We start from the raw sequence: 27,257 nt of genomic DNA on the forward strand, positions 1-27,257 counted from the left end.
GAACCTGAATGGAGAGAGGTGTCTTATTCCCAGTGTTTTATTGTTGTTCATGAAGGTTTCACCCTCACTTCTCTCTCTCGGATGCTGCTGAAGTTCTCCTGGGTTCCCATTTCACCACGGATGGATTAAGGGCCGTTGGGATGAGCTGTGGGGGGATGTGGGGTAGGGGAGAACTTTGTAGAGTCGGGCTGAGGGTTGGACTCGATGATCCCGAGGGGCTTTTCCAGCCTGAGTGACTCTGGGATTCTGTGATTTTTCCTGGAAATGCCCAGGAAGATGCGTGAGGCTCAAAGACCCTTGTCTCTAAGCTCTTCCTCTTCCCAAACACATGTGTTAATCAGCTTCCGTGAAATAAAGGACAAATTTATTTGGGCCTCGTGTTTAGGTGCAAGCCTACAGGCAAGACCTGCTCCTAACTGAGCCCAGAATTCTGGATGGTAAAGCTGTCGCTTACGTTTGGAAATGCCACTTGATTCTGTTGAGGGTCAGCCTAGAAGATGGCAAATGTGGATGTGGCCTCCCTGGAAGTGTCCAAGGGCGGGAGGAAAGGGAAAGGGGAGGAGAGGAAAGGAGGGGGAAAGGAAAGGAAAGGGGAGGAAAGGGGGCGGTGCCGCTGCTGAATAATTCCACGCCGGGCGGATCACACACACACACACTCACTCTCTCGCTCCCCGCGCATCGCTCCGCGCACCATGGCCCTGCTGCTCCAGCTCCGCACCGTCTCCGGCCTCCGCGGCAAAGCCGATCGCATCGCCAAAGCGTCTTTCCGAGGTAAGCGGGGGGGGACACCCGGGGATGGGCTGCTCCCTGCCTCAGTTTCCCCGCCGTGCTTGGGTTGGGAAGGGGGGGGGTGCAGGGTTGCCCGTCCCTCCCTGTGTGGGCCATGAGCTCCCCCCCTCATTCCAGCGGCTCTCCTGGCCCCCCCCCCGCCTGCCTGCACCCCCCACCCCGGGCAGCCCCTGGGGAGGGAAACTCCTCCCGGGGAACGCGGGGGGAGGTCCCGGCGTGACCAACCCACCCCCGGGGCGGGTCGGGGTCCCGCCGGAGGGTCCGGGGTTTGGGCCCCGGGGCAGCGTCCCGGGAAGGGCCGGGAGGAGAATTCCCGTGTGCCGGAATTCCTTGCGGCAGCTTTGGGTTCCTGCCCGGCTCCGCGCCAGCTCCAACGCTGCAAAAGGAGCCAAAACTCTCCGGGGAGGGGAGGGGAGGGGAGGGGGGGGGGTGGTGTCCCCTCAGCAGCCGCCGGACCTGGGGCAAGGCTCGGTGGGGGCCGGTGTCTCCGGGAGCCCCCGGGCAGGCAGAGGCAGGGCTCGGATGGTTTGGCAGTAACAACCCCCTGCTCCGCGGGGGGGGGGATTTTCATCACCTCCCACCTGGGCCAACCGAGGCTGCCTCCCCTGCACTGCCCTGACGAGCGTAGTGTCAGTAAAAGGCGGAATTGGCCCCTTTCTTTCCCTGTCCCGGCTGCCCAGCATCAGCGCAGGGAAGTTAAATAACCTCTCTGGGAACCGCTCTGGTACCCCCGGCTGATGGTGAACCCCCCCCAACCTCCCCTGGCACCAGGGAGGGGGGATCTGCCAAAGGCCACCGCAGTTTTCCCCGTGAGGACCCACATTTCCAATCCTGCGTGTGCCTGGCACCCCGAGCCTGGCACCCCGAGCCCCGTCAGACGGGCAGGATCCGTCCCTGCGGTGACACCTTTGCGTTAAGAGCCCCGGCGAGACCCGACGGTCCAACGGGTGGGTGCTGGGAGTGACCCCCACGTTGAGGTGCTTTGGGATCAGCTGCTGTGCTCCCACGGCCCCCACCCTCCCGTGCTCCTGCCCGTTCCCTTGTCCCAGCCCTGGTGCAGGGTCGCCATCGCTGTCTGATGCTAAACTTCACAGTTGTGTTTCCTCCCCCCGTGCTGAGCCGTCAGGAGCTGGGCTCCTCGGGGACATAGACTGGCTCTGAGGAAGGATTTCTGTGCAGAAGGGGCTGTTGGGCGTTGGAATGGGCTGCCCAGGGCAGGGGGGAGTCCCCGGGATCCCTGGAGGGGTTGAAGAGTCGGGCTGAGCCAGCGCTGAGGGATCTGGGGGAGTTGGGAACGGTCAGGGGGAGGGTCATGGTCGGGCTGGGGGAGCTGCAAGGGATTTTCCAACCCAGATGGTTCTGGGGTTGGGATGGGGGTGGGATGGGTTAGGATGGAGCCAGGCACATTGGGCTGGACCCTCAGTGCCGGATCCAGGGGAACATCCTGGTGTGGGTGGTTGGGTTGTGGTGCTAAGGGAAGTCTCCTGCCTTTCTCCAGTGACTCTAGAGGGAGGTTTAGACCCCTTGAGCATGAAGTGAGGTGATCTCCAACCACCCTGGCACCCCTCAGTGCTCCTCCCAGTGACTCACAGGTTGAGTGTTGTGCTGATACTCCTGGTTTTCCTGGAGTTACTGAGCTTTGCAGAGAGGGATACTCTTCACTAGTTAAGCTGCCTTCCAGCCTTCTCCCTCTCCTCAGCTGCCAGCAGCACAGTTTGGGGGTTCAGGCAGAGCTCCCCGAGTGGGTGTTTGCTCATTCAGCCAAAAGCATCTATTACTGCGTGAAAAGAAGTTAAAGGCAGTTTGACTCGGGTGTGACAGGCTGCCGTGTGCGTTTCTGCAGGTGGGCAGTGCTCTGAAACACTGCTTGGCTTCAGCTCAGGTGGGAGATGAATAAATCACAACCCTGATAAAAATGTTCCTGAGAGAGGGCTGAGACTGACAGCTGTGTGGGATGGCTATGGAATAACGCTGCTCCTCTTCTCCCAGCGATCCCCGTGCTCCCAGCACCCCCTGTGAGCTGTAGCTGCCCTGTTTGCATTTTGGAGAAACTGAGGCATGGACAGGAGCTCCCAGTGCTGCACCCATGGGAGCAACTAGGGAGAGGTGCCAGGTTATCCAGCTCCTAGTCTGGAAGTGGAGGGGGAGAGGTGGGCTCTGCCCTGGCAGCATGGCCAAAATTTCCTCCCACCCCTGAGTGTCAGGGACTCATCTCCCATCATGGCATTGGATTTGACTCGCCAAACTTCCAGAGGACGCTCATAACCCTGGGAAGTTGGGGGGTGTTATGCCACAAGATCCCTTCTTGCCTTTATGATCCTCCCAGTTGTTCACAGGAGACTTGGGGCTGGTTTTGAACTTCAAGGACTCGTAAAGCACCCATCGCCCCGCAGCAGGCACCCAGGCTGGCTGAGAAGAGGCCCCCAAACCCCACATCAGTTGCTCTTGCAGCTCCCCATCCGGGAAACTGAAACTCAGTTTAGGGGTGACTTCAGGTTTTTCTGCAAATACTCCCTCTTCATGCTGGCTGCAGGGAAAGAGCAGGAAAATGGTGAATTTTTTTCAGCCTGCTCGTTTTGGGGGTGCCTGCTCCTGTCCCCCAGCAGCATCTGAGCTTGTACAAGCCCGAAACATTTTTCATTCTTAGACCAGCCTAATTGCATTTGTGAAGGAGGGGACTAGTGCCCTGGTACAATTAGAGTGCTTGTCAGCTAATTGATCACAGATGGAGTTATAAAGAGCTTCTTTCTCTCTGAATTAGTGTGTGTAAATGAGGGAGATCACTCATGGAGCACCACTGGCACCACTGGCAAAACATCCCCGGGGTGCTCTACTGGACTGGGAGAGGACAGGGCAGGGGGTCCCGCTGTGTTGGTTTTCTTAGGAGAAATATTTCACGTGGGAGATCGTCACCCTTGGAGTGTCTTCTCCCAGATTCTGTTTCCTACATGTGTTCGCTTACAGCTGCTTCACCCCCTGACCTGTGTGTGTCTCCTTGTTGTTTGGTCCCGTACCTCGGGGTGGGTGCTCTGCAGCTTCCCCTGGAGCTCACACCGGGGTGAGACGCTGGCACGTGGCGCCTGTCCCGTCACCGGGGAGGCTGTGGGGCCCTGGAATCATCAAATCGTGGTTTGGGTGGGAAGGAACCTTCAAAACCCACCCAGTGCTACCCCCTGCCCCGGGCAGGGCCACCTTCCACCAGCCCAGGTTGCCCAAAGCCCCGTCCAACCTGGCCTTGAGCCCTTCCAGGGAGGGGGCAGCCACAGCTTCTCTGGGCAGCCTGTGCCAGGGCCTCACCCCCTCACAGGGAACAATTTCTGCCTCAGATCTCATCTAAATCTCCCTCTGTCAGTTTAAACCTGTTCCCCCTCATCCTAACTACTTGCCCTTGTAAAAAGTGTCCCCCCCCCTTTCCCGCAGCCCCTTCCAGCCCTGGGGGGCTGCTCTAAGGTCTCCCCGGAGCCTTCTCTCCTCCAGCTGAACCCCCCAACTCTCTCAGCCTGCCCTCACAGGGGGGCTCCAGCCCCACAATCATTTTTGTGACCCTACTTCTGGTGGCTCCATCTCCATGGAGAAATGGTTCCGTTCCCTGTCTGGGTTCCTCTGGTTTAAGTGAGGGGGGGCTGCATCCTGCCACAGTTTCCATTCCACCCCAGGGAAAGCAGGGAGAAAACTGGTTCCCCTTACACTGGGAAGCAGCCAGTGGGCACAGGGCAAGGGTGGTCAGCCGTCCCATAGCCCATGAGGCTCATGGGTCTCTTCCACCTCCACGTCTGGCATGAATAAATACATTGCTCTGCCTGTATCCCTGAGAAACTTGTTTATCTGTGGGTGAAGAAAGTCATGGCAGGGATCTGGGAGAGAGGTTTGGGATACAGGATGCACCTTCTGGGTTGGCTTTACCTGGGTCATGCTGCAGACACCAGAAAGTCTGACAAAATGATTTTCTGGCTCTCCTTGTGTAACAGTTAAATTACAAAGGGATGAGGCTTTCCCTGTCAAGAGCCGTGTCATCAGGACAGCTCAGTCTTTGGTAAAATAATTGAGAAGTTGGGCCTGCAGCGGTACAGGGTACCCTGGCATCCCCTTACTCTGACCACAGGTTGTCTGTGCAGGGCTGGGCCCAGGCCAGACTCATGTACAGGGATGGTTTTCATTACCCAGGAGACAGTTTTCTTTTCTGGAAGGGAAAGCCTCAGTGTGATTCAGTGATTAAATATTAGCATTTTTATAAGTTTTCCTCCTGCAGTGTTATGAAGTGTTTTTTAACTAGAAATATTGATTCAGGGGGGTGTGGGTGGGTAAGGTTATCCTGCCGAGAGCACGGGGCAACCTATGAGCTGGGGCTCCTTGGGAAAACCTCATTATTTCATTAAGGAACGCACATGCTTGGCTGCTCTCCCTGGGCTTCCCCTCCGCAGCAGCTCCTCCTCTGCTCCCATCCCTGCTCCCAGCTGGGCGAGGGCTTTTAAGGCTCTTTTAAGAGCAGCTGGAGCTCCTCATCCTCCCCAAATCCCAGGGTAGTGCCCAGCAGATCCGTCGGGGTGGGCACACGTGGCTGCATCCCTGTGGTTGGCCTCAAACATCCAGATCCTGTGCTCTGTGCAGGAGCCGGGGAGGTTTTCTCGGGGTAACTTGTCCTAAATCTCATCCTTGGGGTTCAAGCACATTTCTGGGCGTGTAGACCTTCACCCCCATACCCCGAAGCTTGAGGAGCCCCTGTTCAATCAATATAAAAGCCCCTGCAGAAACTGCCACCATCCCCACAGGTCCCCGAATAGATGGGACAAGACTTGAACACACCAATTATGTGCAATCCAGAAAAAAAACCCCTCCTTAATTAGCTTTTAAAGCAGGTTAACGTGGTGCGGGGAGGCTGAGGCTGGATTTAGTCTCTCCCGTGGGCTGTCCCCCCCCTGCACCCCCTTTGCCCACCGACACACGTGCCCACGGTGCTCCCACACCTTTGCAGACGCATTTCCCCATCCCAGGATGGGGCCCACAGACTGTCACAGTGAAACCCCCCCCTCCAGACCCCGACCCTGGTGCTGTGCAGCCCCCACCCCTTTCTGCCACCCTGGGTGCCCCTCGCCTTGCTGCAACCAACCTGTTTTCCCTCTCCCCTCTCCAGGGCTCTCCTTCTACACCCGAGTGCTTGAAAACTGCGAGGATGAGGCCAGGTTTGATGAGGTAAGAGAAGATGTGTTTTCCTCCTGGTTTGCTTTGCCGTTACTCCCTTTCTGGATAAATACCCCCTTTCCCCAATTTAATCCTCACTGTCTGCTCCAGGGTTTCTCCTGGCAGCTACCAAATGGGTTTCTTGGCTGTGGTCTGGCTGGGGCTGAGGACACAGGGTGTCCTGTGACATGGGAAGAGCCCTACAGTATTTCCACATGGGGTGATTAATTAAAAAAAAAAAAATTTAAAATCCACATTGTCAGCACTGAAGTTTCAGAAAACACTGCTTGTCTCCACTGGGCAAATCCCGCTGGGGTCTTGGCTCTCCTTTTCCTTGCCTCAGGGGGAAAATCTCCCACTCAAATCCTCGGTGCCTCAGTTGTTGATGCTCAGCCTGCCAGCCCCCCCTCTCCCCCCATCTGCATCCCTCGGCTCACGCCCGGTAACAAGCCAATCGATCTGCTTTGGGTGCCCATCGGATGCTGTATCAGCCTCCAGCGCCCAGCTTTGGGCTTGGAAAGGGAGAGAGAAGGAATTGAAGCCTTAGTTCTGTGTGGTTTTAAAATACAGCCCCCCCCCCCTTTTTTTTTTTTTTTAAGCAGTTACCAAGAAAATATTCTAAAATGATTGAAATAAGGTCACCCACATAAGCAGGGAATAGAGGTGCTGCTAAGAAGTCACATTTGAAATGGAAATATGCTTTCAGAAGAGAATGGATGTTTCCTCTGATTGCTTTGTGTTTCTCATAGAAGATAACCCATTCCCAGGGGCTGCAGAATATGAGAGGCGATGAAGAATATTAAGATCTTTAAACTGTTTATTACTTTCCACCTTTAGAAAATAAGGTTTCAGCTGGGTTCTAGGCATGAGATGTGTTTGTGGGGTGATAAATCTCACGGTGTTCCCAGCTTGTGCAGCCAGAAGCATCACCCAGCTCCTCCCTGCCCCTCTGTGGCCCTGGTAAGGGTTAGTCCTTGTTCCAAGTTATAGGGGAAGAGCTTAATCTGAGGTTTAAGGGACAGGGGAAGCCCCTGGTGTGGGCAGGGTGGGATCTGCCCCTGATAGCTCCAGGGTTGCACTAGATCGATGAAGCACATCTCACCATCCCTGGGGGTGTTTAAGGGCTGTTGGGATGAGCTGTGGGGGGATGTGGGGTAGGGGAGAACTTTGTAGAGTCGGGCTGATCCATCCCAAGGGGTTTTTCCAACCTGAGTGATTCTGTGAAGGTGGCTGGAGAAGCGTCTCCAACCACGCACCTGCAAAGCCGAGGCAGCGGGCGAAGCTGCTGCTGTTAATGACATGCAGATTTCTGTAGATCCACACACAGCAATTTGGGAGTATAATAACAGATTTGAATAACAACCACGGAGGTGTGCACTGGTGGAGCTTGCCTGTGTCTCAAACCTCTTTGTGATTGGAATGAGGAGATCCTTCCCTGCCGGGGCCCAAGGGCTGGAGGCTCCGCTCCCTCTCTCGGGCTTGGTGGGATGTCAGAATCCAGCTGCTCCGAGTGCTTGGTGCTGCACAGTGACCCACGAGTTTCCCAGCCGGGCTCAGAACATCCCAGACAAGCTTGGAGCATCCCAGCCAAGCTCAGAGTGTCCCAGACAACTTCAGGTCATCCCAGCCAAGCTCAAACCCCCCCTGTAGTCCAGGCAGCATGTAGGAAAGGATGGGCGCTGGAGCATGTCAGGAGGATGAGGATTATAGAGCTTAAAAGACAGCAGGTATGAGAGCTGTGAGCCACAGGTGTTTATTACTGTGCATCATAATTTCTTCTAGTGCCTCTTACTGCATCTGTGGGATGAGCCTCAGGCTGCCCCCACCTCTCTGTTTACATCATGTTTATTACGGTTCCTGCTGTGAGAACCTCATGTAAACCTGGTTCAAATCAGCTTGGTAGTATCTACCCATTGCAGCAGAGCGAGGCAAGTTGATCTGGAGCAACCTTGCCTGCCTGGACCAAGCTTTGGGCTCTTCGCGTCTCCTTGCGCGGGGTGACAGGCGATGCATCACCAGCAGCTGGGCTGTACCCGGCTCCCTGCTCCCCCTTGCTGTAAATACCCTGACTTTTCTCATCAACCTCTTGGCTCCAGCATGAGTCAGAGGTTACTTTGCTCTGAGGACTTTGCTCAGCACAGGCTCCTGGTACAGAGGCTGTGTGTGCAACTGCTGGTGGCTCCAGGGCTTGGGACCTGCCAAAAATGAGTAACGCGAGTGGGTTTTAAGTTAAGCACATTCCTAAGTCTTCCCTGTGCTGGTAGGAGAGTGCTCATGCCCCGAACAACTGCCACATCAGTGCAGTTTATATCCTTTGGGTCCATTTTGAGATGTGTGTAGCTGCTCCATGAGCCATGTCCAGTTGTGTCCCGACCCAGACTGGGAGCCCAGAGAGCCACAACGGTTCTGTGATTCCCTCGGGTTAAATTAAGGTGAAACGACATCAGACAACTGGTTAAAATGTTTTGCGTGGGGTAGAGAACAATTTAAACTTGGAAATGGACAATAAACAACGTGGTCTCTTACAAATCTATGAGGAGAGGAGTTGAGCCAAAAAAATCTGGATCATCACTGCTGGATCCAGTGTTGTCTCGGGTCTGGTAATCCTGGGTGGTGAGTGCACACCCAGCAAAGTTTCTGTTGCCTTTTTAAGTTCATTTTATTATCTGATTAGCATACTAGACAAGGAGGGGCAGGTATTCCACAAATTGATTTCCATAAGAGAGGAGAAAAAAGGTGGTGCCACTGCCCAGCTTTGGTTTTTCCTCTGTTCCCAGAGCTCTTGTCAGTCATCCCAGAAATGGTCCCCTCTGTTCTTTTGCCACTTCAGTGGCTCCGTTAGTCATTAGCAAGTGATTAGCAAGGCAGGCCTGGTGTCTGGCTTGCACAGTAGGGTTTGCTCAGTCTGTGTCTGCCCCTCGGAGGCTCCTCTGCAGAGGTTGTCAAAGCACCTGCAAGGGAGTGGGGGGGTGCAGCCTTCCAGACACTCCTGTCCTTGGGGGACATTCCTTAGGCTAATTCAAAAGCCACAGCTTGTCCTTGACATTTTCTGTGTCACAGAATGGTTGAGGCATCAATTCCTTCAGTTCCTTACAAGCTAGTCACTGAGGCTGGAGGGATCTGCCTGAGGGAGGAGCCCGGCTGCTGGCACAGCCGCCTCGCTGTGTGGGGCTGAGCACAAGCCCCAGCGCAAGGTGGCCGAGGTGCAGTCCTGGTTCCTCTTCCCCCGTTAAATCTCATTGTCTCATGCTGCGGAAGGACTCCCTGGTGCAACGTGCTCGGCACTGGTGAGGCCACACCTGGAGGTTGTGTCCAGGTTTGGGCACCTCAATCCCAGAGAGATCTGGAGGGGCTGGAGCGAGGGCAGAGGAGGGCAACGAGGCTGGGGAAGGGCTGGAGAATCAATCCTGTGAGGAGGCAGGGCAGGAGCTGGGAGTGTTCAGTGTGAGGAGGAGGAGGCTGAGGGGAGCCCTCATCCCTCTCTGCAGCTCCTGACAGGACATTGCAGAGAGGCTGGGGCTGGGCTCTGCTCCCAGGGGATCAGGGACAGGACAAGAGGGAACGGCTGGAAACTGCCCCAGGGGAGGCTCAGGCTGGGCAGGAGGAGAAAATGTTTCCCAGCAAGAGTGGTCCGAGAGTGGCACAGGCTGCCCAGGGAGGGGGCAGTCCCCATCCCTGGGGGGGTTTCAGGGCCGTTGGGATGAGCTGTGGGGGATGTGGGGTAGGGGAGAACTTTGTAGAGTCGGGCTGAGGGTTGGACTCGCTGATCCCGAGGGGCTTTTCCAACCTGAGTGACTCTGGGATTCTGTGAATGGCCACGGGAAAGCTCTCTCCTGCCATGAGCTGGAGAAACGTGGCCTGTGCTGCCTGGAGTAATCAGCTGATGAGAGTGTCTGGGACAGCAGACGCTTCCCTTTGAGCACACACACAAGGCAAGTCATTGCACCATTGATGACGAGCCCCGCTGACAGATTGTATTGAACAAGATTTGATTATCGCATCACTGCAGCGCTCAGCGCCTCCCCAGCTATTCCCCCGCACGGGGCTGCCCCACGGGGATTTTTTTGGATGGGTGCACGTGGTCTGTAACGCTTGTGGGGCACAAACTGGAGCATCTTCTCGATGAGCTCTGATGGTGGGAGCAGCATCACGGGGTCTGCCTGGGGACACTGAGGGTTTGGGGCAGCTGAAGATGAGCAGGAGGGTCTGCCTGCCCTCCAGCTGTCCCTCTGCAGAAGCTGATTTATTCCCTCTTCAGCTTTCTGGTTTTCCTTGAATTTTGCAAGAAATTTAATACGGGTGGGGTGTTATTTCACGTCACTCTTCAGTCATTTGAACGCCCTCCTAGTGTTCAAGCAGGTCCTTGCACGGATCATGGATGAACCAGAAGACTCAGAAATGACCCCATTTCCTCCTGCTTTCCCTTCAGAATGGGGTAAAATGTCTGGGGGGTGATTTGAACGGGGGGACGTCTCATCCCCTGGGTGGGGAAGGCTTTTGAAGCTGAGCTGGCTGATCTCTCATCTCTTTGGGAGGAGACGAAAGGGGGTGAGGATGAAGAGGATGCTCCCTACTTCATCTCAGAGCTGGAGACAAGCGGAAAATTCACTTTAGGTCCATGTCAAGCCAGAGGCTTTTTTGATGGCGCTAACGAGGAGATCAGCTTTCCCTGCCACCGCTTAACATTCATGAGGACCCTCAACCAAGCTGAATTTGGGCTGCCCCAGTGCTTTTGTTTGTTTGTTTTCACTCTATTTCTTTTGCAATTATTTTTATTCATTGCTTAATGAATTATGCAAAGCCTGTGCTTCTCCAGAGCCTGGGGAAGATGAGCTGCCGTCTCTTCCAGAGGGTGTGTGCGGCACTACGGCTCTGTTTTACTTAATCAGAAAGGGCTGCATTGTGTCTTGCCTGCACCCCAAAGGGTTTCTTCTTGGAGGGGCTTATCCTGCAGCTCTCCTGCGGGCACCCCAGGAGGGAGGGGGACTTCAGTGATGTTGCTGGGCATGGAGAGCTGTTCCTGGGGTCTTCTGTGCCTGCACTGAGTCTTTCCTAAAGGGACCAGGACAGGTTTAGGTGCTGCTGCCAGGAAAGCTGAGACCTGGAGCTGCAGCCTTGACCCAAACATTTGGAAATGCCCCTGATTAATCAGGCTTGGAGATGACAGGCAGGATGAGCATCCAGCCAAGGCTCCCAGGTGCTGCAGAAAAAAGGCACAGGAGGCTTAAAAAGGGGAGACATGTCATAAAGAAGGGCGACGCCATAAAAAGGAGTGACATGGCTTAAAAAGGGGTGACATGGCTCAAAGAGGGGTGCCATGGCTTGTAAAGATGTCCTTTCCCAGTTCCCTTAAAGCAGTCTCACTGGAAGTGTCTGGCTTCTGCATTCTGCCAAGGCATTTCTCTGCCTCTTATCTTTTTTTTTTTTTTTTTCCCCTTCGCTAATAAAACCAGATAAAAATGACCCAGCAGATATCTCTTACTTAGCTTTGCACAGGGGTTTTTAAAAGGTTTTTAACCATAAAACCAGTAAGGAGAACAAACAGGCAGCCCACCGGGGGAGGAGGGAAGGGTAAGTGAGAGAAGTGTGCCCAGGTGGCCAAGAAAGCCAACGGCCTCCTGGCTTGGATTGGAACTGGTGTGAGCAGCAGGAGCAGGGAGGTGACAGTCCCCCTGTGCTCGGCACTGGTGAGGCCACACCTGGAGGTTGTGTCCAGGTTTGGGCACCTCAATCCCAGAGAGATCTGGAGGGGCTGGAGCGAGGGCAGAGGAGGGCAGCGAGGCTGGGGAAGGGCTGGAGAATCAATCCTGTGAGGAGGCAGGGCAGGAGCTGGGAGTGTTCAGTGTGAGGAGGAGGAGGCTGAGGGGAGCCCTCATCCCTCTCTGCAGCTCCTGACAGGACATTGCAGAGAGGCTGGGGCTGGGCTCTGCTCCCAGGGGATCAGGGACAGGACAAGAGGGAACGGCTGGAAACTGCCCCAGGGGAGGCTCAGGCTGGGCAGGAGGAGAAAATGTTTCCCAGCAAGAGTGGTCCGAGAGTGGAAGAGGCTGCCCAGGGAGGGGGGAGTCCCCATCCCTGGGGGGGTTTCAGGGCCGTTGGGATGAGCTGTGGGGGATGTGGGGTAGGGGAGAACTTTGTAGAGTCGGGCTGAGGGTTGGGCTCGATGATCCCGAGGGGCTTTTCCAGCCTGAAGGGTTCTGGGATTCTGTGATGTGCTCTCAGAGACCTTCCAGCTCAGTCCCTGGGTGTCTTTGACACCATGGGCCATCAGACGGTTGAATTGCATTGGATGAATGTAAAGTCTGTGGCTGTCACCCTAACTCCAGCACTCGTGCTGAAGCAAAGTGGCCACTGGAAGCTTTTCTCTTGACATAAGCCACATTTTAGCCTTCCAGCCTGTCCCTGTGCCACCTCCTGCCACAGGAGCCCTCTGCCATGGTCATGGTCAAACACGGTGAAGAACAGGCATTAAGTGCAGCCCTTTGCAAAGGTCAGACTCTCCCGGGACAGGCTTGGGTCTGAGAGGACAAACAGGTCACCTTGGTGCATGCCACGTCCGGGGAGCACTTCAGGTTTGGGGGTGCACCCCAGTCCCTGGTGCTGCTGTGTTTTAGTGCCTTGGTAGAAAGCAGCTTGGGCAGCCCCTGCCAGTGAATTACTCCGTGGCATGGTTAGTGTTCCCTTCCCAGCCCCCATTACCTGCCCCGCAGTGTTTCCCTTCAGCAGGCACTCTGAATTGATGAGAGCAAGTAGTCCCTCAGGGCCTGTTAGAAATTAACTGAGAAAACTTAAGCTCTAAAACATTTGTCCTCTTTCATCGCGTACATGAAGGGCAGCACTCTGCCAGGGTGTCGAGGAAAGGAAAACCTGCTTATAAAGAGCTGAGGCTGTCGAAGTGCACCACAGCTCTGAGTGCAAGGTCCTGCACGTGGGTCGGGGTGATCCCAAGCACAGATCCAGGCTGGGCAGAGAATGGATTGAGAGCAGCCCCCAGGAGAAGGACTTGGGGGGTCCGTGGATGGAAAACTGCCTGTGAGCCGGCAATGGGGGCTGGCAGCCCAGAAACCCCCCGTGTGCGGGGCTGCACCCAGAGCAGGGTGGGCAGCAGGGCCGGGGGGGGGATTGTCCCCCTCTGCTCCGCTCTGGGAGACCCCCCTGCAGGGCTGGGTCCAGCTCTGGGGCACCAACAGCAGAAGGACACGGACCTGCTCCAGCGGGGCCAGAGGAGGCCACGGAGATGCTGGGGGGGCTGGAGCCCCCCTGTGAGGACAGGCTGGGAGAGTTGGGGGGTTCAGCTGGAGGAGAGAAGGCTCCGGGGAGACCTTAGAGCGGCCCCCCAGGGCTGGAAGGGGCTGCGGGAAAGGGGGGGTACTCGTCATCAGGGGGGGAGGGATAGGAAAAGGGCTAACAGTTTTAAACTGACAGAGGGAGATTTAGATGAGATCTGAGGCAGAAATTGTTCCCTGTGAGGGGGTGAGGCCCTGGCACAGGCTGCCCAGAGAAGCTGTGGCTGCCCCCTCCCTGGAAGGGCTCAAGGCCAGGTTGGACGGGGCTTTGGGCAACCTGGGCTGGTGGAAGGTGGCCCTGCCCGGGGCAGGGGGTGGCACTGGGTGGATGATCTCTAAGGTCCCTCCCAACCCAACGCATTCTGTAATTCAGTGACCCGCAGCTGCCTTGGTGCCAGCAAGAGCGGCAGGAACTTGCAGTGAGCTGATGCCCGCGCTCGGTGCTTTTAGCGGGGTGCCCACTGGTCGCCACCTCAGGTCTCCTTTCGGAGGTGCCCCTGGGCGGGGGCATTGCTTTGCCTCTCCATGTTGCCAAGGGAATGCTGGTTTCAGCTCAGGGGCAATTCTCTCGGTGCATCTCCGCAGGCAGCGGGGAATAAAATATAAAGAGCTGAGTGAAATCTAAAAAGCCAAATAAAAGGGTTTAGGTAGCACCTTATCTTGGTGGGAGAACAGAGGGGAAACACTGAGGAGCTGAAGCCCACAAATTCAAGGCAGAAATATGGTGCAGATGTTTATCGCCGAAGGTAATCACCCGTGGAAGCCACTTATCTGAAAGTGTAATTAAATGTTGTTGCTTGACTTCTGAGATGTCTTTTTTCCCTATAAAAAGTATGTTCTGGCTGAGCTATAAGGCATATCTGTATTTGATTTAGGATACTTTGAGTGAATAATGAAAATCTGTGGACTGGGTTGTTTAAGAGGTCAGGTTGAGCGACTGTAATAATCCTTTTCAGGCTTAAAAGATAATAATAATAAAAAATACCTATCGTGGGAGGGAAAAGGCATCACCCAGTTCCTCTGAGCTGCTTTTTTTTTTTTTTTTTTCCTGCTGAGGCTGAGGTGGCTCTAACACAGAGAGATAAAGCAGAGAGTTGCTTTTTCATGTAAAACTTGTGGCTGGGTGCCACAGGCTGGTTTGAGTGGTTTTCTGTGTGCTGGGATGCAGCCAGGAGGGGACTGAGGGTGACTGGGCAGACTGGCAGAGCATGGGTCGTGGGCTGGGGAACATGGTACAGAAGTTTGTTCATAGCCTGGGGGTCTGGGTGCCCATTCCTCGTTCTCTGGTAGTGGGGTTTTGGGGGGGGGGGGGTTGACAGCTTCCAGAGCCCGGTGCCCTCCTTTAATCTGAGGTGTATAGTCATGCCTAGGTAGTCTGGAAAGGATAGAAGGAGTGTGACCCCCTCGCAAAGGTAAGGCAGGATGCACCACAGCTTCTCCAGGGATGGAGAGCTCGGGTGAGGAGGGGTGATTTAGGTGGGTAACTCCTAAGCATCTAAGTCAAGGTGGAGGAATCCCAACCCTGATTTTTTAAGCCCCAAACTGAAAGCATCTACATTCAGTCCTAAACGCTTTAGTCAAATTCAAGGGATCTGCAGCAGAAATCAGACCTGACCCCCTTTCCAAAGCCCAGCCCCAAGAAACCAGGGACGCCACCGCGGCGGGATGATTTCTGACGGCAGCAAATGGCACCCTGCGTTGCATTCCCCAGGATTTTAGGCAAAATTCCCAAGTGCTTTAAGCAAATTGCATCAGTGGCTCTGGACGGGTGGGTCCCTCTGGAAATGGAGATGTGCAAGCACGTGTGCAAGGAGCGTTCCCAGGTCGCGGAGCGCGGCAGATGGAAGCACGTTCTGCCCCCGGGGTTTGCTGCAGCAGCAGCGGATGGGCTGCGGCCTGAGCATCCCTGGGCGAGCTTCTTGGTGTGGAAAGCTGTGGGCAAGGCTGTGCCGGGGGGATCCTGGCAGCCACTGAGCTTTCCAAATGGACTTGTTTGTTATTTTGCTCCCTGAAAAACCTCTAACTGAGGGAGGGGGTGTCTAGGCAGCACTGTTTCTGTGCCTTATCTTGGGAGCCACACCTGAGCTCAGGGGTCTGCTCCTTGGAGAGGACCTAATTGTAGAGCAGGACTTCCCTGTCCTCTGTGCTGTACGTACCCAGAGAGCAGGAGACAGCTGCTGTCCTCCCCCATGTAGCCCGAGGATGGGGCACAGAGCCTGGCTCAGGTGTGTTTGTGACCCAGGGATGCCTGCTTACTCCAGTTCCTCCCCAAAATTTGGTCTGTGTGGGCAAACAGAGAATGGTATTTCTAAGGAAGGGGAAACTAAAAAACCCAGGACCCATTTGTGTCCAGGAGCTCTGCTGGGATTTCAAGACGTGCTTCCAAAATTCTTTAACCCCCCAGTCTGCCTCAGATGTGTGTGAGCAGAAAAGAACCTGTGCCTGGACCATGGTTTAGTCTCCCGTGGGGATAACGGAGGGGTTTGGGTTTGTCTTGTACTGGGCAAGGCTCTGGACAGAGGGATCAAAGCTGAGGCTGTGTTGAGGTGGTGAGAATTCACAGACATCAGCTATCAGGAAGGTCCAGGAGGATCCTTTCCGTACTTAAAGAGGTCTTAAAGGCAGCTTATAGGAAAGATGGAGACAGACTTTTTAGCAGGGCCTGTAGTGATAGGACAAGGGGTGATGGTCTTAAACTGTAAGAGAGTCGATTCAGACTAGATGTAAGGAAGAAACTGTTTACACTGAAGGTGGAGAGGCCCTGGCACAGGCTGCCCAGAGAAGCTGTGGCTGCCCCCTCCCTGGAAGGGCTCCAGGCCAGGTTGGACGGGGCTTTGGGCAACCCGGGCTGGTGGAAGGTGGCCCTGCCCGGGGCAGGGGGTGACACTGGATGAGCTTTGAAAGTCCCTTCCCCCCAAACCAGTCTGCGAATCGATTATTCTATGATACAGGCAGAAATCATGTCCCTTGTGCTTGGGCTTTCTGTCTCCATCTCAGAAGCAACCTGAAGTTCTGATCTTGGCAGAGCAGCTTATCCCATAATAAACTGCTGCTGCTGGTAAAAGTGACTAGTTCCCCTTGAGAAAGTCTAGGCTCTGGTCTCTCCAGGCACCTCGGGGCAGACCCTGGGAGCGTCACCTCCCACTGTGAGGCAGGATGGGGGGTCCTCTGCCCACCTGAAGCTGCAGATAATGGGACCAGTTTAACATCCAGAACATTGTGGGAGGTTGATGGGCTGCTAGTGTGCTCATGACATGGTGGACTCCATCCTCTTCACCGCTGTGTCTGAGGGCTGTGGTGGAGAGGAGAAGCTGGGGGCAGGAGCCCTGGGCTGATGAATCTCCTCCATGTGTTGAGGAGCCCTCAACAGTTGGGACAGGACAACTCCTCAGGGCAGAGGGGTGTGATGATGGCAGGAGGGAGCAGGCAGCTTGTAACTACAGAATCCCAGGATCATCTGTGCTGGAAAAGCCCTTGCAGCTCCCCCAGCCCAACCATGAGCCTCCCCCTGACCGTTCCCAACTCCCCCAGATCCCTCCGCGCTGGCTCAGCCCGACTCTTCAACCCCTCCAGGGATCCCGGGGACTCCCCCCTGCCCTGGGCAGCCCATTCCAACGCCCAACAGCCCCTTCTGCACAGAAATCCTTCCTCAGAGCCAGTCTACTTAATCTTAGGATTGCTGGTTGTGTTTATCGACTTAGTTAGTACCAGGTAGTGGAGCAGCAGAGCAGGGGGAAGGAGGAGCAGAGAGCAGCACACGGACGGGCTGAGTCACATCCCCATGGTGGAGAGCCCAGAGTAAATCCAGCTGCAGAATTAGGAGTGAGGCTGGACCATAACCAAAATGTTATCACCGTCATGAGGCCATTTCTAGTTTTCTTCTATATTTCAGGATTTTTTTTCCATTTGCTTCCTTGACTCACTGCAGTGAATGTAAAAGGGGGGAAAAAAAACAGCTTAAGAAATGAGCGTTGGCATATTTCTGAAGAGTCACTAATTTCTTCCTGTGAAGTTGCTTGATAAGCATTTTCCTTTCAGGACTTTGAAGGCAGTCCTGCTGCTCCTGTGAGCGATGCAGGGCTCAACCCTGCTGCCTCCGCAGCTGAGGCGTGACATCCCCATCCTGTGATGCTCCCAGAGCAGCTTGGCAAGGGGGGGGTGCTTGGCTTTGGGAGGCCACAAGAGACCCGTGGCTTGGAAAACTGAGGGCAGCTCAGGTGGTTTAGCCTGGCAGACTGAATTCTTGCCTCGGGAAGAAAAAAATAACACAAATTAAAGTGATTTTTATATATATACATATATATTTTTTTTGTATGTTATGAGTGTATAAGTGTAAACCCTGTATATATATATAAATATATATATATACATTTATAATATGTATATTAATATTCATGCTATATATAAAAAATATTTGACTCCGAGGCACATTCTTTGTGAAACTCCTGTAAAACAGCCCTGTCTGCCTTTTTGCTGGGAAAAAAATGTAGGCTAGTTAGCCTTTTTTCATGGTCATCTGGCTAGCTGGGCTAGTTAACCTTTTTCTGTGGTCATCTCAGCTCCATCCTCATCGCCTCTGCAGCAGGTCCTCAAACCAAGCCTGACCTCTCCCTCCCGTCCTTTCTCCACAGACCTTCCGCTGGCCGGTGGCGAGCAATATTGATGGGAATGAGATCCTGGAGATCCAGGTGTTCAACTACAGCAAAGTCTTCACCAACAGGTGAGAGCACGGTCTGCCCTTCCCTCCCACCGACCCCCAGGTCCTCTCCGGTGGGAAGAGGGAGCTCCTGCTGGAGCTGGAGCCACATCCCCCTTTGGTTTGGAGATCAAGGGGTGAGGAAGAGGTTGGTGATGTCTCCTGGGAAGGGTGACGAAGCTCAGGTGGGATGTGTAGAGACCAGCGAGGGGGGCTGCTAACCACCCCCAACTCGACGGCGCCGTGTCTGTGCCGTGGTTTTCCCAAGGTGCCGCCGTTTGGTTCGATACGATTTGCATGTGTTGACGAGAAATGGAAATATTTTGATTATTTATCGAGGTGGAAGTTGATACCTAAATGTAGTTCCCCAGCTTTTGCAAATTCTGCTCATGTTTATCTTATTCTTGTAATTTTTTTCTCACATCGATGCCGTGGTGGTTGTCATGCCTGAAGTATTGTGTGCAATGTTATGAACGTTTTTTGGAGGTTTTTTGCAGTCTTAAGTTTTGCCCCCACATTAATAACGAACATGGGAGAAGGAAAGTTTGCCTGCCCCTTCTGTCGGCCTTGGTGTATTTATTTCCTACATTTGTCCCTGTTGTCATCCCCAAAAACATGCGAGCTTTCCACAAAAACATGAGTGGCACACGTGAATTGTCCTACAGAGCATTTACACTGATGTGAAAGAGGGGAAAGGAAAAAGGGAGCTGAGGAAGGGCTCTTGCTTGTGGTTTGATGTTGCACTAACATTTTTTGCACTGAAATCCAGTGTCTGCCCCAGCTGGAACTCAACAGGGTGTCCTGAACATCTCCCAAGCATATGTTCATGCAAAAGCTTGCTTCAGAGCCCAAAAAAAATGAGACAGACAGATGGCATGCAGGGCAGGCATGCTAAATACATGATTTAAAAAAAAAAAAAAAAAATCACAAAAACCCTACAAACAAAACAAAAAAACCGCAAACAAGAAACTGAGAAAAATAAAACCACCTTTGCCTTGCTTTTAAGTAGGAGCTTGAGTAGCAGAAAGAGTTGAAAAAAATGTGTTTGATTCAGTAGGTCTCTGGGAGGAGAGAGGCGAGGAGCACCCAGAGGGTCCCAGCCCAGGGGGAGGAGTTGGGTGGGGAGTGGGTGACAGGAGTGGCCCAGGGCTCGTGGGGAGCTCTCAGCTCCTCCACACGAGCCGTACGTCGTGCGAGTCACTTTGGGTTGTGTTCAGACCACCTCTGCAGTCCCGGTGCGGCTGAGTTCATGAGTGATGGGCACTTGGAAGATCTGAAGCGTTTCTGCAGCCCTGAACTGTTTTCCCTGTGAGAAGGGACTTCTCAGGGGCTGGGGGCAGCAGGTGGGTGATGGGAGCCTGAGGTGGACAGACGCAGACCTGGGGATCCACCTCCTTCCCCAGCTGGCATCAGCTCCAGCCTCTGAAACCTGCTCTTCATGTCACATCCGTGACAGCGGTGGTTTTTCTTGCACTGGATGCTCCTTCAGTGCCTCCCTTCGCTTTCTCCTCCCCCGCTGTGAAAAAGCAGCCTGGATGCGTTTGTTCATGCTCAGTGAGTGCAGCTGGACAGTGTGAAGGGACAGAGCATCTTTCCAGCTTCATATCCTCGTTACCCAGCAGAAGGGAATGCGACCACGGCAACCGAGTCAGATGCTTTTGCCCTGACAAACTGCACTTGAGGATTTGCCTGATTTACCCCCTGGACAGCAGTCCTGCATGCTCTGCACACAAAGAAGCCATCCCTTCTCTCTCTTGTCTTAAAATCTGAAAAAAATCCACAACAAAAACCAGAGTGGTGTTTCTGTGTCTGGAAATGAAGGACTGTTCCTTCATGGAATTGGGAATTGGGAAGGGCTGGGCATACCAGCAGGTTGTACTGATCAGACCATGAGAAAGGGATCACTCAGGTAATTCCTTCCACTTTCAGTGTGACCAAAGTCTCTCAGAAATTTCCGTATGCCCATGAATACCCAGCTAGTTCAGCCAAATTGCTTAAAGTGCCTTTTTTCCTTTGGTGAGCTGCACACGCAAAGAGGTTGGCTGCATCAGCCAGCCAAGAGCTGCTTCTACTTCCAAGACAACCCAGTGTTTTATCATTTTCATCACTTTGGACGTTTTCCTCAGGTTGTCTCTGACTCGTGAGGGCTCGGGCTGTGGCAGAGGAGCAGCCTTACCTCAGGGCAGCAGTTGCTGATGCTGCAGGGGGGCAGGTTGCAGCCGTGTCCCGGTGTCCTGGTGGGGCTTGCGCTGCCCGGGATGAAGCCTGCACCTCTTCATCTTCTGCTGTGATCTCAGCCAGCTCAGCTGATGCTTGTGTGCTGCAACCCACCCGAGCAGTGCCATTAACTCCCTCCCTCGCCATTAAGGGATGGCCAGATGGGCAGTGAGCAGGAGTCTGATTCCAGCACCCCATGAGAACTGGCTTCTTCCACCGATTTACCCCCACCTCGGTACAAAGAAACCCCCACTCGCTGTGGGTCTTGTCCCAGGGACCCAGGAGCTTCTCTGCTCATTGCTCACCAGGTATTTTCAGCCCTCAAAGGCTCTTGCACATCTGTAGTTTGTTTTTGAGAAGGCCCCTCTCGGCACCTCTCATTGCACAGGGTTTTTTACCATCTCAAATCATCTTAGCAGCTCTTTATCCCACTAATGTTTCCCCAATATTGGACACTTTTAAGACACTTCTGAGATTCAGCTGGACAGGGTGCTGGGCCAGCTTGTCTAGACCCTGCTTTTGCCAAGAAAGTTTGGACCAGCAGATCCTTGAGCTCCTTCCCAACCTGGGGTTCTGTGATTTCTGTGATTAATGTTCAACTTTCAACATCCTCCTTCTAAGGTACAGACACAGGCTGGATCCATCCACTGCATCTCCCCAGCTCCGCAGGCTGAGGATGAAACCCAACGCTCTTCTCCCGCATCCCTCCTCCCTTCATGCTGTTGTGGATTAATAAGTTATTTATTCACCGTGCTGGGCTGCTGGTGCACTGCACTCTCCGGAGCGGTCGCGTTCACACAAGTTGGGTTTATTTTCTGCCAGCCTGAGGTGCAGATGCTTCTTCTTGGCAGTGTTTTGGCGCGTGAGTGCCCTTTTTGTTTGGCTCAGGCCCATCCCGAGGTCCCCACTGCTCTGCCAGGCTGCCGCCACTCTCTCCTGGTTGACTGCTCTGCCAGTCTTCACGTTATTTGAAAGTTTGATTGTAAGTTATTTTTGCATCCCAGTCACTGATGTAGTAGTCATGGGCTTAATAGCAACATTGCGCCATAGCGCTGTCATTCAAAGATGATTCTCAGCTGATGCCCTATTTTTAGAATTTTTCTCCATTAATCTGCTCTTGTTAGTGTGTAGTGCTGATAGCAGGCAGTGTTAAACCAAACATGTTGTAAGAACCTGCTCCTTTCATGCAGTTACCAAACAAACCAGCTCCAAAGCAGCAAACCAAGCTTGTTTTGACAGGCTCTATCTCCTCATAAGCCTACCTTGAATGTCATTGATTACACTCCAGTTTTTAATTTCCTATTCATTGAATCCCGTACAAGCTTTCCTATTCTTCTCCTAGGATCGCTGCCAGGTCAGCACAGCTCTCTTCATTCACCCTGTATGAATTCTTTGCTGTGCTGGGATTTCTCTATTATTCCAACTTCATTAAAAATTGATCTCAGTGGATCAGAGGCCGCTGATTGTTTTGTGATGATTATCCACAAACTACCTCAGGCCTGCAACAACCAACAGAAATATTTATCCAGCACGTTGGCCTGCTTTGAATCATTATGGGCCAAAACAGGAGCTTGCTGCTCCTGTTTCTGGGGTGCATTTGCCTTGAAATCATTAAATCAGAACAGTTTTGGTGAGACCTATAAAGACCATCTAGTCCAACCCCCTGCCCCGGGCAGGGACAGCTTCCACTAGCCCAGGTTACCCAAAGCCCCGTCCAACCTGGCCTTGAACCCTTCCAGGGATGGGACATCTATCACCTCTCTGGGCAACCTGTGCCAGGGCCTCACCCCCCTCAGCATAAACAATTTCTTCCTTACACATAGTCTGAATCTCCCCTCTTTCACCTTAAAATCATCACCCCTTGTCCTGTTGCTACAGGCCCTGCTAAAATGTCTGTCCCCATCATTTCTGTGAGCCCCCTTTAAGTACAGACATGCAGATCTCATCCTCCCCAGCAGCCAGACCCCAGCTGGAGTCTCCTCTCGACCCGCTGTGGGATGCGGCTGGACCAGCCCTGCCTCGGAGCAGCGTTAGCCCAGCACCTCCCTGCAGAGGTTTGCCAGACTTTAATTACCTGCTCTGTCTCTCTCCGCTAAATTAAAAAGCCCTTCAGGTCGGAAACAAGTTTCCTCATGTTGATGTTTACAGACAGTGATAAAATGAACCCCAAAGGATGTCTGTGGCGGTGTGTGCTCAGCCTGTCCCTCAGCAATTAAATTAAGAGAGACCCGGCACAGTTCTCTCCTTGCTGCCCATCGTTGCTTGGGGCTGCCAGCGCAGCCCAGCCCAGGAAAGGAGCCGGGATCAGAGATGCCCTTCAGCAAACACCAAGCAAGACACCTCCCCTGGCTTTGCCTCCACAGCAGTGGGAAGCAGAATCCCAACAGGGGCTTCATCTCCTCCTGCTGCAGGTCCATGGGGAGGTAGGGCTCAGCTCAGGCGCCCTTCGGGTACCCAGCTCCCGGAAGGACACGTGTCTCCTCCTGTCATTTGGGCCCCTCACCCCAAAAAGGCCATTGAGTGACTTGAGCGTGGCCAGAGAAGGGCAACGGAGCTGGGGCAGGGTCTGGAGCACAGGTCTGCTGGGGAGCGGCTGGGGGAACTGGGGGGGTTCAGTCTGGAGCAGAGGAGGCTGAGGGGAGACCTCCTGGCCCTCTGCAACTCCCTGCCAGGAGGGGGCAGAGAGTGGGGATGAGTCTCTGGAGCCAAGGCCCCAGCGCCAGGCCCCGAGGGAATGGCCTCAAGCTGCCCAGGGCAGGGTCAGGCTGGCTCTGAGGAAGGATTTCTGTGCAGAAGGGGCTGTTGGGCGTTGGAATGGGCTGCCCAGGGCAGGGGGGAGTCCCCGGGATCCCTGGAGGGGTTGAAGAGTCGGGCTGAGCCAGCGCTGAGGGATCTGGGGGAGTTGGGAACGGTCAGGGGGAGGGTCATGGTTGGGCTGGAGGAGCTGCAAGGGCTTTTCCAACCCAGATGGTTCTGGGATTCTGTGATCTCCTGCAGCTCCAAAGCCCTGTGTTTGTCTCGGATGTCCCAGGACACCTGCATGGCAGCAGGTCCTCACCTTTAGGTGACAGAGATGAAGCACCAGCAGCTGGAGAGGGGTCTGGGGCAGGCGGGAGCAGCAAAGCACACCCTGGCTCAGGACAGTGTGCTTTGGGCACAAGGATCTGGCTGTGGCTGAAGGATGGGTTGAAAAGGCTGAAAGTCTGCTGGAAGTCTCCTCAAGCAGAAGACAACCAGGAGCCCAAAGGAGCCAACAACAGGAGAGCCTTATTCTAACCCTATAAGCTTCCTGGTGGTGGAGGAATAGGTTTCAGATCTGAGCATCAGTGGGAGGAATCAGCCTGCTGAACAGCTTATTCCAAGTCATAAATACAAATGTATTATCCAGGGATTTCTGTTCAGACTCAGCACTTCTCCTGCTGGCTAAGAAATGTCTTCACCAGGGTATTAGTGCCAATGAACCTGGATCCATCCCACCCTGGAGCAGCTGGTGCTGAGCACCTCCCCCAAGGGAAAGCAGGGAATCTGTGGTACAACAAAAAAAAATAATTAAAGCCCAGGGTCACAAGCCAGTGCTGTAAATACAGCCCGTCCCTCTTGTACAGCAATGACTTGGAGGAGGAGGACAGACAGACAGAAATCTTGGAGAGGAGGGAGAGGAGTGGGGAGAAGCAGAGCCCTGGCGCTGGGGTTTGGAAAGGTGACCCGTGATCTCTGTGAATAATTCACAGGCAGCTGATTAGTGCTATTTATCAAAGCCCCAGATAAAGGCAGGACACCCGATGCACGTCCACCCTGAATAATGGAGGCGGCCATGCCGAGACGTGGCTGTGTGGCTCATTGAGTTGCTTTTGTTTTCTGCCTCAGTGGCCATCAGCATGCGGCTAATTAGCTGGTAAAATAATCCTTTTCTGGCCCCGGTTGGGTGCCTCAGGCTCCTCACAGCAGCTGAGTGCGTGCTGGCTCCTCGGAGGGGCTGTGGGCTCTGGTGGGTCTCGTCTCTGGGAGCTGTTCCCCAGGGTGCTGCGTGTCTGAGTGCCCAAAGAAAGGGGCAGAGGTGGAGGGGGGGAGATAGTTCATGGGGACAGCTCAAAGGGGTTAGACCAGTTGGTGCTACCAGCCCAGAAACTGGTGTTCAGCCCCTGACTGGGGCATCCCCAGGCTGGGAAACTCTCCCCTCCAGCCAAGACCCATTCAAGCCAGTCCAGGGATGCCCTGTCCCAGTGCGGGTGGATGAGGGGCAGTGCCACATCCTGCCCACGGTTAATTTGCTGGAGCAGATGCAGACTGAGATGCCCCACACAAGAGAAGGACCAATAGTCACGGGTCCTACACACCCATCCTGCAGATGCTTCATCTGATGCCACTTATCCCATCCTGGAAAGCAGATGGTGAAGCCAAATAACTGCTGTATGGTGGGATGACCTGAGTAGAAACACCGAGAGTTCACCTGTGTCCTTTCTCTTCTGGTCCCCTGTAGAGACTTATAAAATACCTTCAAGATGGGTGAAAATCTGTAGCATGTGGTCTCTCAGTGAGGTCGTATGCGGGAGATGGATGCGTGATGTGAGGTCCCAGTTGTGGATTTGTGTGTGTCTGAGCAGGAGATGTCACTGTGGGACACATATGAGTGATGTGGGGTGAAGGAATGTAGGCACAGGAGAGGGCAGAGACGCAAGGAGCAGTGGAGGCAGCAGGCAGGGCAGCTCGCTGTGCTGGTGAAATATCAGAGAGGGTCGTGGCATGGTCCAGCAGCCACAGAGCATCATCCCTGAGGCAGGAGGTCGGGTCCCTGCTGCTGCTCCCATTCCTGACCTGCTGGGACAGCCTGGACAAGCCTCTTCCTGAGCCACAAGTTTTCCTTGTGCATAGGGCCATGAAGAAGCTTGGGGGCCTGGAGCACCCCCCTGTGAGGACAGGCTGAGGGAGTTGGGGGGTTCAGCTGGAGGAGAGAAGGCTCCGGGGAGACCTTAGAGCGGCCCCCCAGGACTGGAAGGGGCTGCGGGAAAGGGGGGAGGGACTCGTCATCGGGGGGGGGGGTAAGGATAGGAAGAGGGGGAATGGGTTTAAGCTGACAGAGGGGAGATTCAGTTTAGATCTAAGGCAGAAGTTGTTCCCTGTGAGGGGGTGAGGCCCTGGCACAGGCTGCCCAGAGAAGCTGTGGCTGCCCCCTCCCTGGAAGGGCTCAAGGCCAGGTTGGACGGGGCTTTGGGCAACCTGGGCTGGTGGAAGGTGGCCCTGCCCGGGGCAGGGGGTGGCACTGGAGGGGATTTAAGCTCCCTTCCAACCCAAACCAGTCTGGGATTCTCTGATGAAACAAGGACAATGTCCATCGATGACCACATCCCTTAAAGATGAGCAACACTGCACAAAGACTAAGAGCTTTTGCTTCGAGGTAGTTTGTTTTTCCCCCTGTGTCACTGTTTCCCTCCCCTGGGGCAAGAATCAGTAACTGGATCTGGCCAAAGGCCAAAAGCCACAACCCATCGGTCAGCTCCTCGCTGGCCGTCTGGGCACTGCAGGGGTGGGGGCACAGATAACATCCCCCTGCAGAAAACCGATACCCACGGGGGAGAGGCAGGAGCTGGCTCCCCTTACCTGACAGAGAGACAAAGAGACTAATACCGAAGGCTTCTGATACACCGCTGTGCTCTCCAGGATAAAAATAGAGCTTTGTTTTGTCCTTTGTACTCCTGCTTCTCCAGCAATTAAGATCTTTGCAAAATTCAAGTCTTTTGTATGAAACTGCCTCCAACTTGCAGAAACCAGGGTGCTCATCATTTCACCCGCAGAGAACAACTCGCTGCAGAATCACCGTAGAATAATGGAAAGAATTCCTAACTCCAGTGCAGGTTTCCCCTCTTGCCTGAGTGCCCTCCCTGCGCAGAGCAGCACGCAGGCTTTGGGCAGGTAGGACTTTGCAAGAGCCACGTTTTGCAAACCAGAAGGTGCCACAATTTCCTTGAGATGGTGTTTGGGCTGCAGCTGGGCGAGTCTTTCTGCTGCCCAGCTTGTTTAAACGCGGCCGAGGTGTGAGCTGGAGACCGTGGAGCATCGTCGGTGATGCGGGAGGTTCAGTTCTCCCCAGTTTCTTCCCTCGCAGTGTGGCAGATCCCAAGGATACCTTGAGGTCACATCCAGTGTCGGACCCACCAGGCAACCAGATGAGCGATGCCTCCCCGGTGCACACATCGAGATGTTATTTTTGTTTAGAGGATTGCTAAAAGGCAGAAGACGATTAAATCTTTGAATGCAGCTAAGTATCCCTTCTTAATGCCACCAGTAAAACAAAAAAATTCACATGGGGTGGCATCTCGGGACAACCTTAGCGTTTATGTTTGTTGCCTTCGTGTGTGATTGGGATCCCCAAACTTCACTACGTGATGTCCAGCCCTCTTGGAGGGAATCTTACACCTGCCTTACTTGGGAACAATCCAGTCACCTTGATTATCCAAACATCATTAAAACAACTTTTCCCACTGATCCTTTCAGCACTGGAAACACAGAAAGTTGCTCTCCACTGCTGAAACAGGGTGTCTTTGAAACAAGCTGTTGGTTTTAAGAGTCCTTTGGTTTTGAGTTATGAACTGTAGTAGCAAAAAAAAAGATTTGATAGAAAAGGAAAACGTACAAAAGAGGACAAAAGCTCTGCAACAGCTTTTATCTGAGGAACTGTAAATTACATTAGTCCAATTCAAAAGAGGACGTAATGAATAGCCACAAGGTTAAACCGGGGAGGAAGAAGTTATTCATCATCTATTTCAGCAGAAAAACTTCGAAGAGATGAAAATGAAGGTAGCGGGAGCAGGCTCAGGATGGAATGGGTGAGCTGTGGAGAGCCCTGCCACGAGATTGGGCCGACACTGGAAGTTTACATGTTCAAAACTGAATTTGACATCTTCATGGAAGAAAAATCTGCGTGAGTTCATTGAAGACAAAGATATCCCCTCTGGCCCCAGGAGTCCTAAGGTGGACATCTCACACCGGCCAGAAGACTCGTGCTCTGGATGACAGGGTGGGATGAACCGTGGTCCCTCCTGATGTATCTGGGTTACTACAAATGGATTTGTCCCCCTGAGAGCCCAGGCCCC

General features: G+C 53.9%; 1 protein-coding gene across 6 annotated transcripts in view; it reads left to right on the top strand.

Annotated features, from left to right (window-relative positions):
* The first annotated feature begins 668 nt into the window (after window positions 1–668).
* The window catches only part of OTOF (otoferlin), a 108,799-nt gene continuing 82,210 nt past the window's right edge, over window positions 669–27,257 (top strand). For all 6 annotated transcript variants that reach the window (XM_074895396.1, XM_074895397.1, XM_074895399.1 and 3 more), the window contains exons 1-3: window positions 669–771; window positions 5,921–5,979; window positions 17,885–17,973. In XM_074895396.1, the coding sequence (XP_074751497.1) occupies window positions 693–771; window positions 5,921–5,979; window positions 17,885–17,973 (227 nt within the window). In that variant the 5' untranslated portion in view covers window positions 669–692. The remainder of the gene's footprint in view (window positions 772–5,920; window positions 5,980–17,884; window positions 17,974–27,257) is intronic.

The sequence above is a fragment of the Athene noctua genome, chromosome 1 (genome assembly GCF_965140245.1).
Source record: "Athene noctua chromosome 1, bAthNoc1.hap1.1, whole genome shotgun sequence".
NCBI classification, from domain to species: Eukaryota; Metazoa; Chordata; class Aves; order Strigiformes; family Strigidae; genus Athene; species Athene noctua.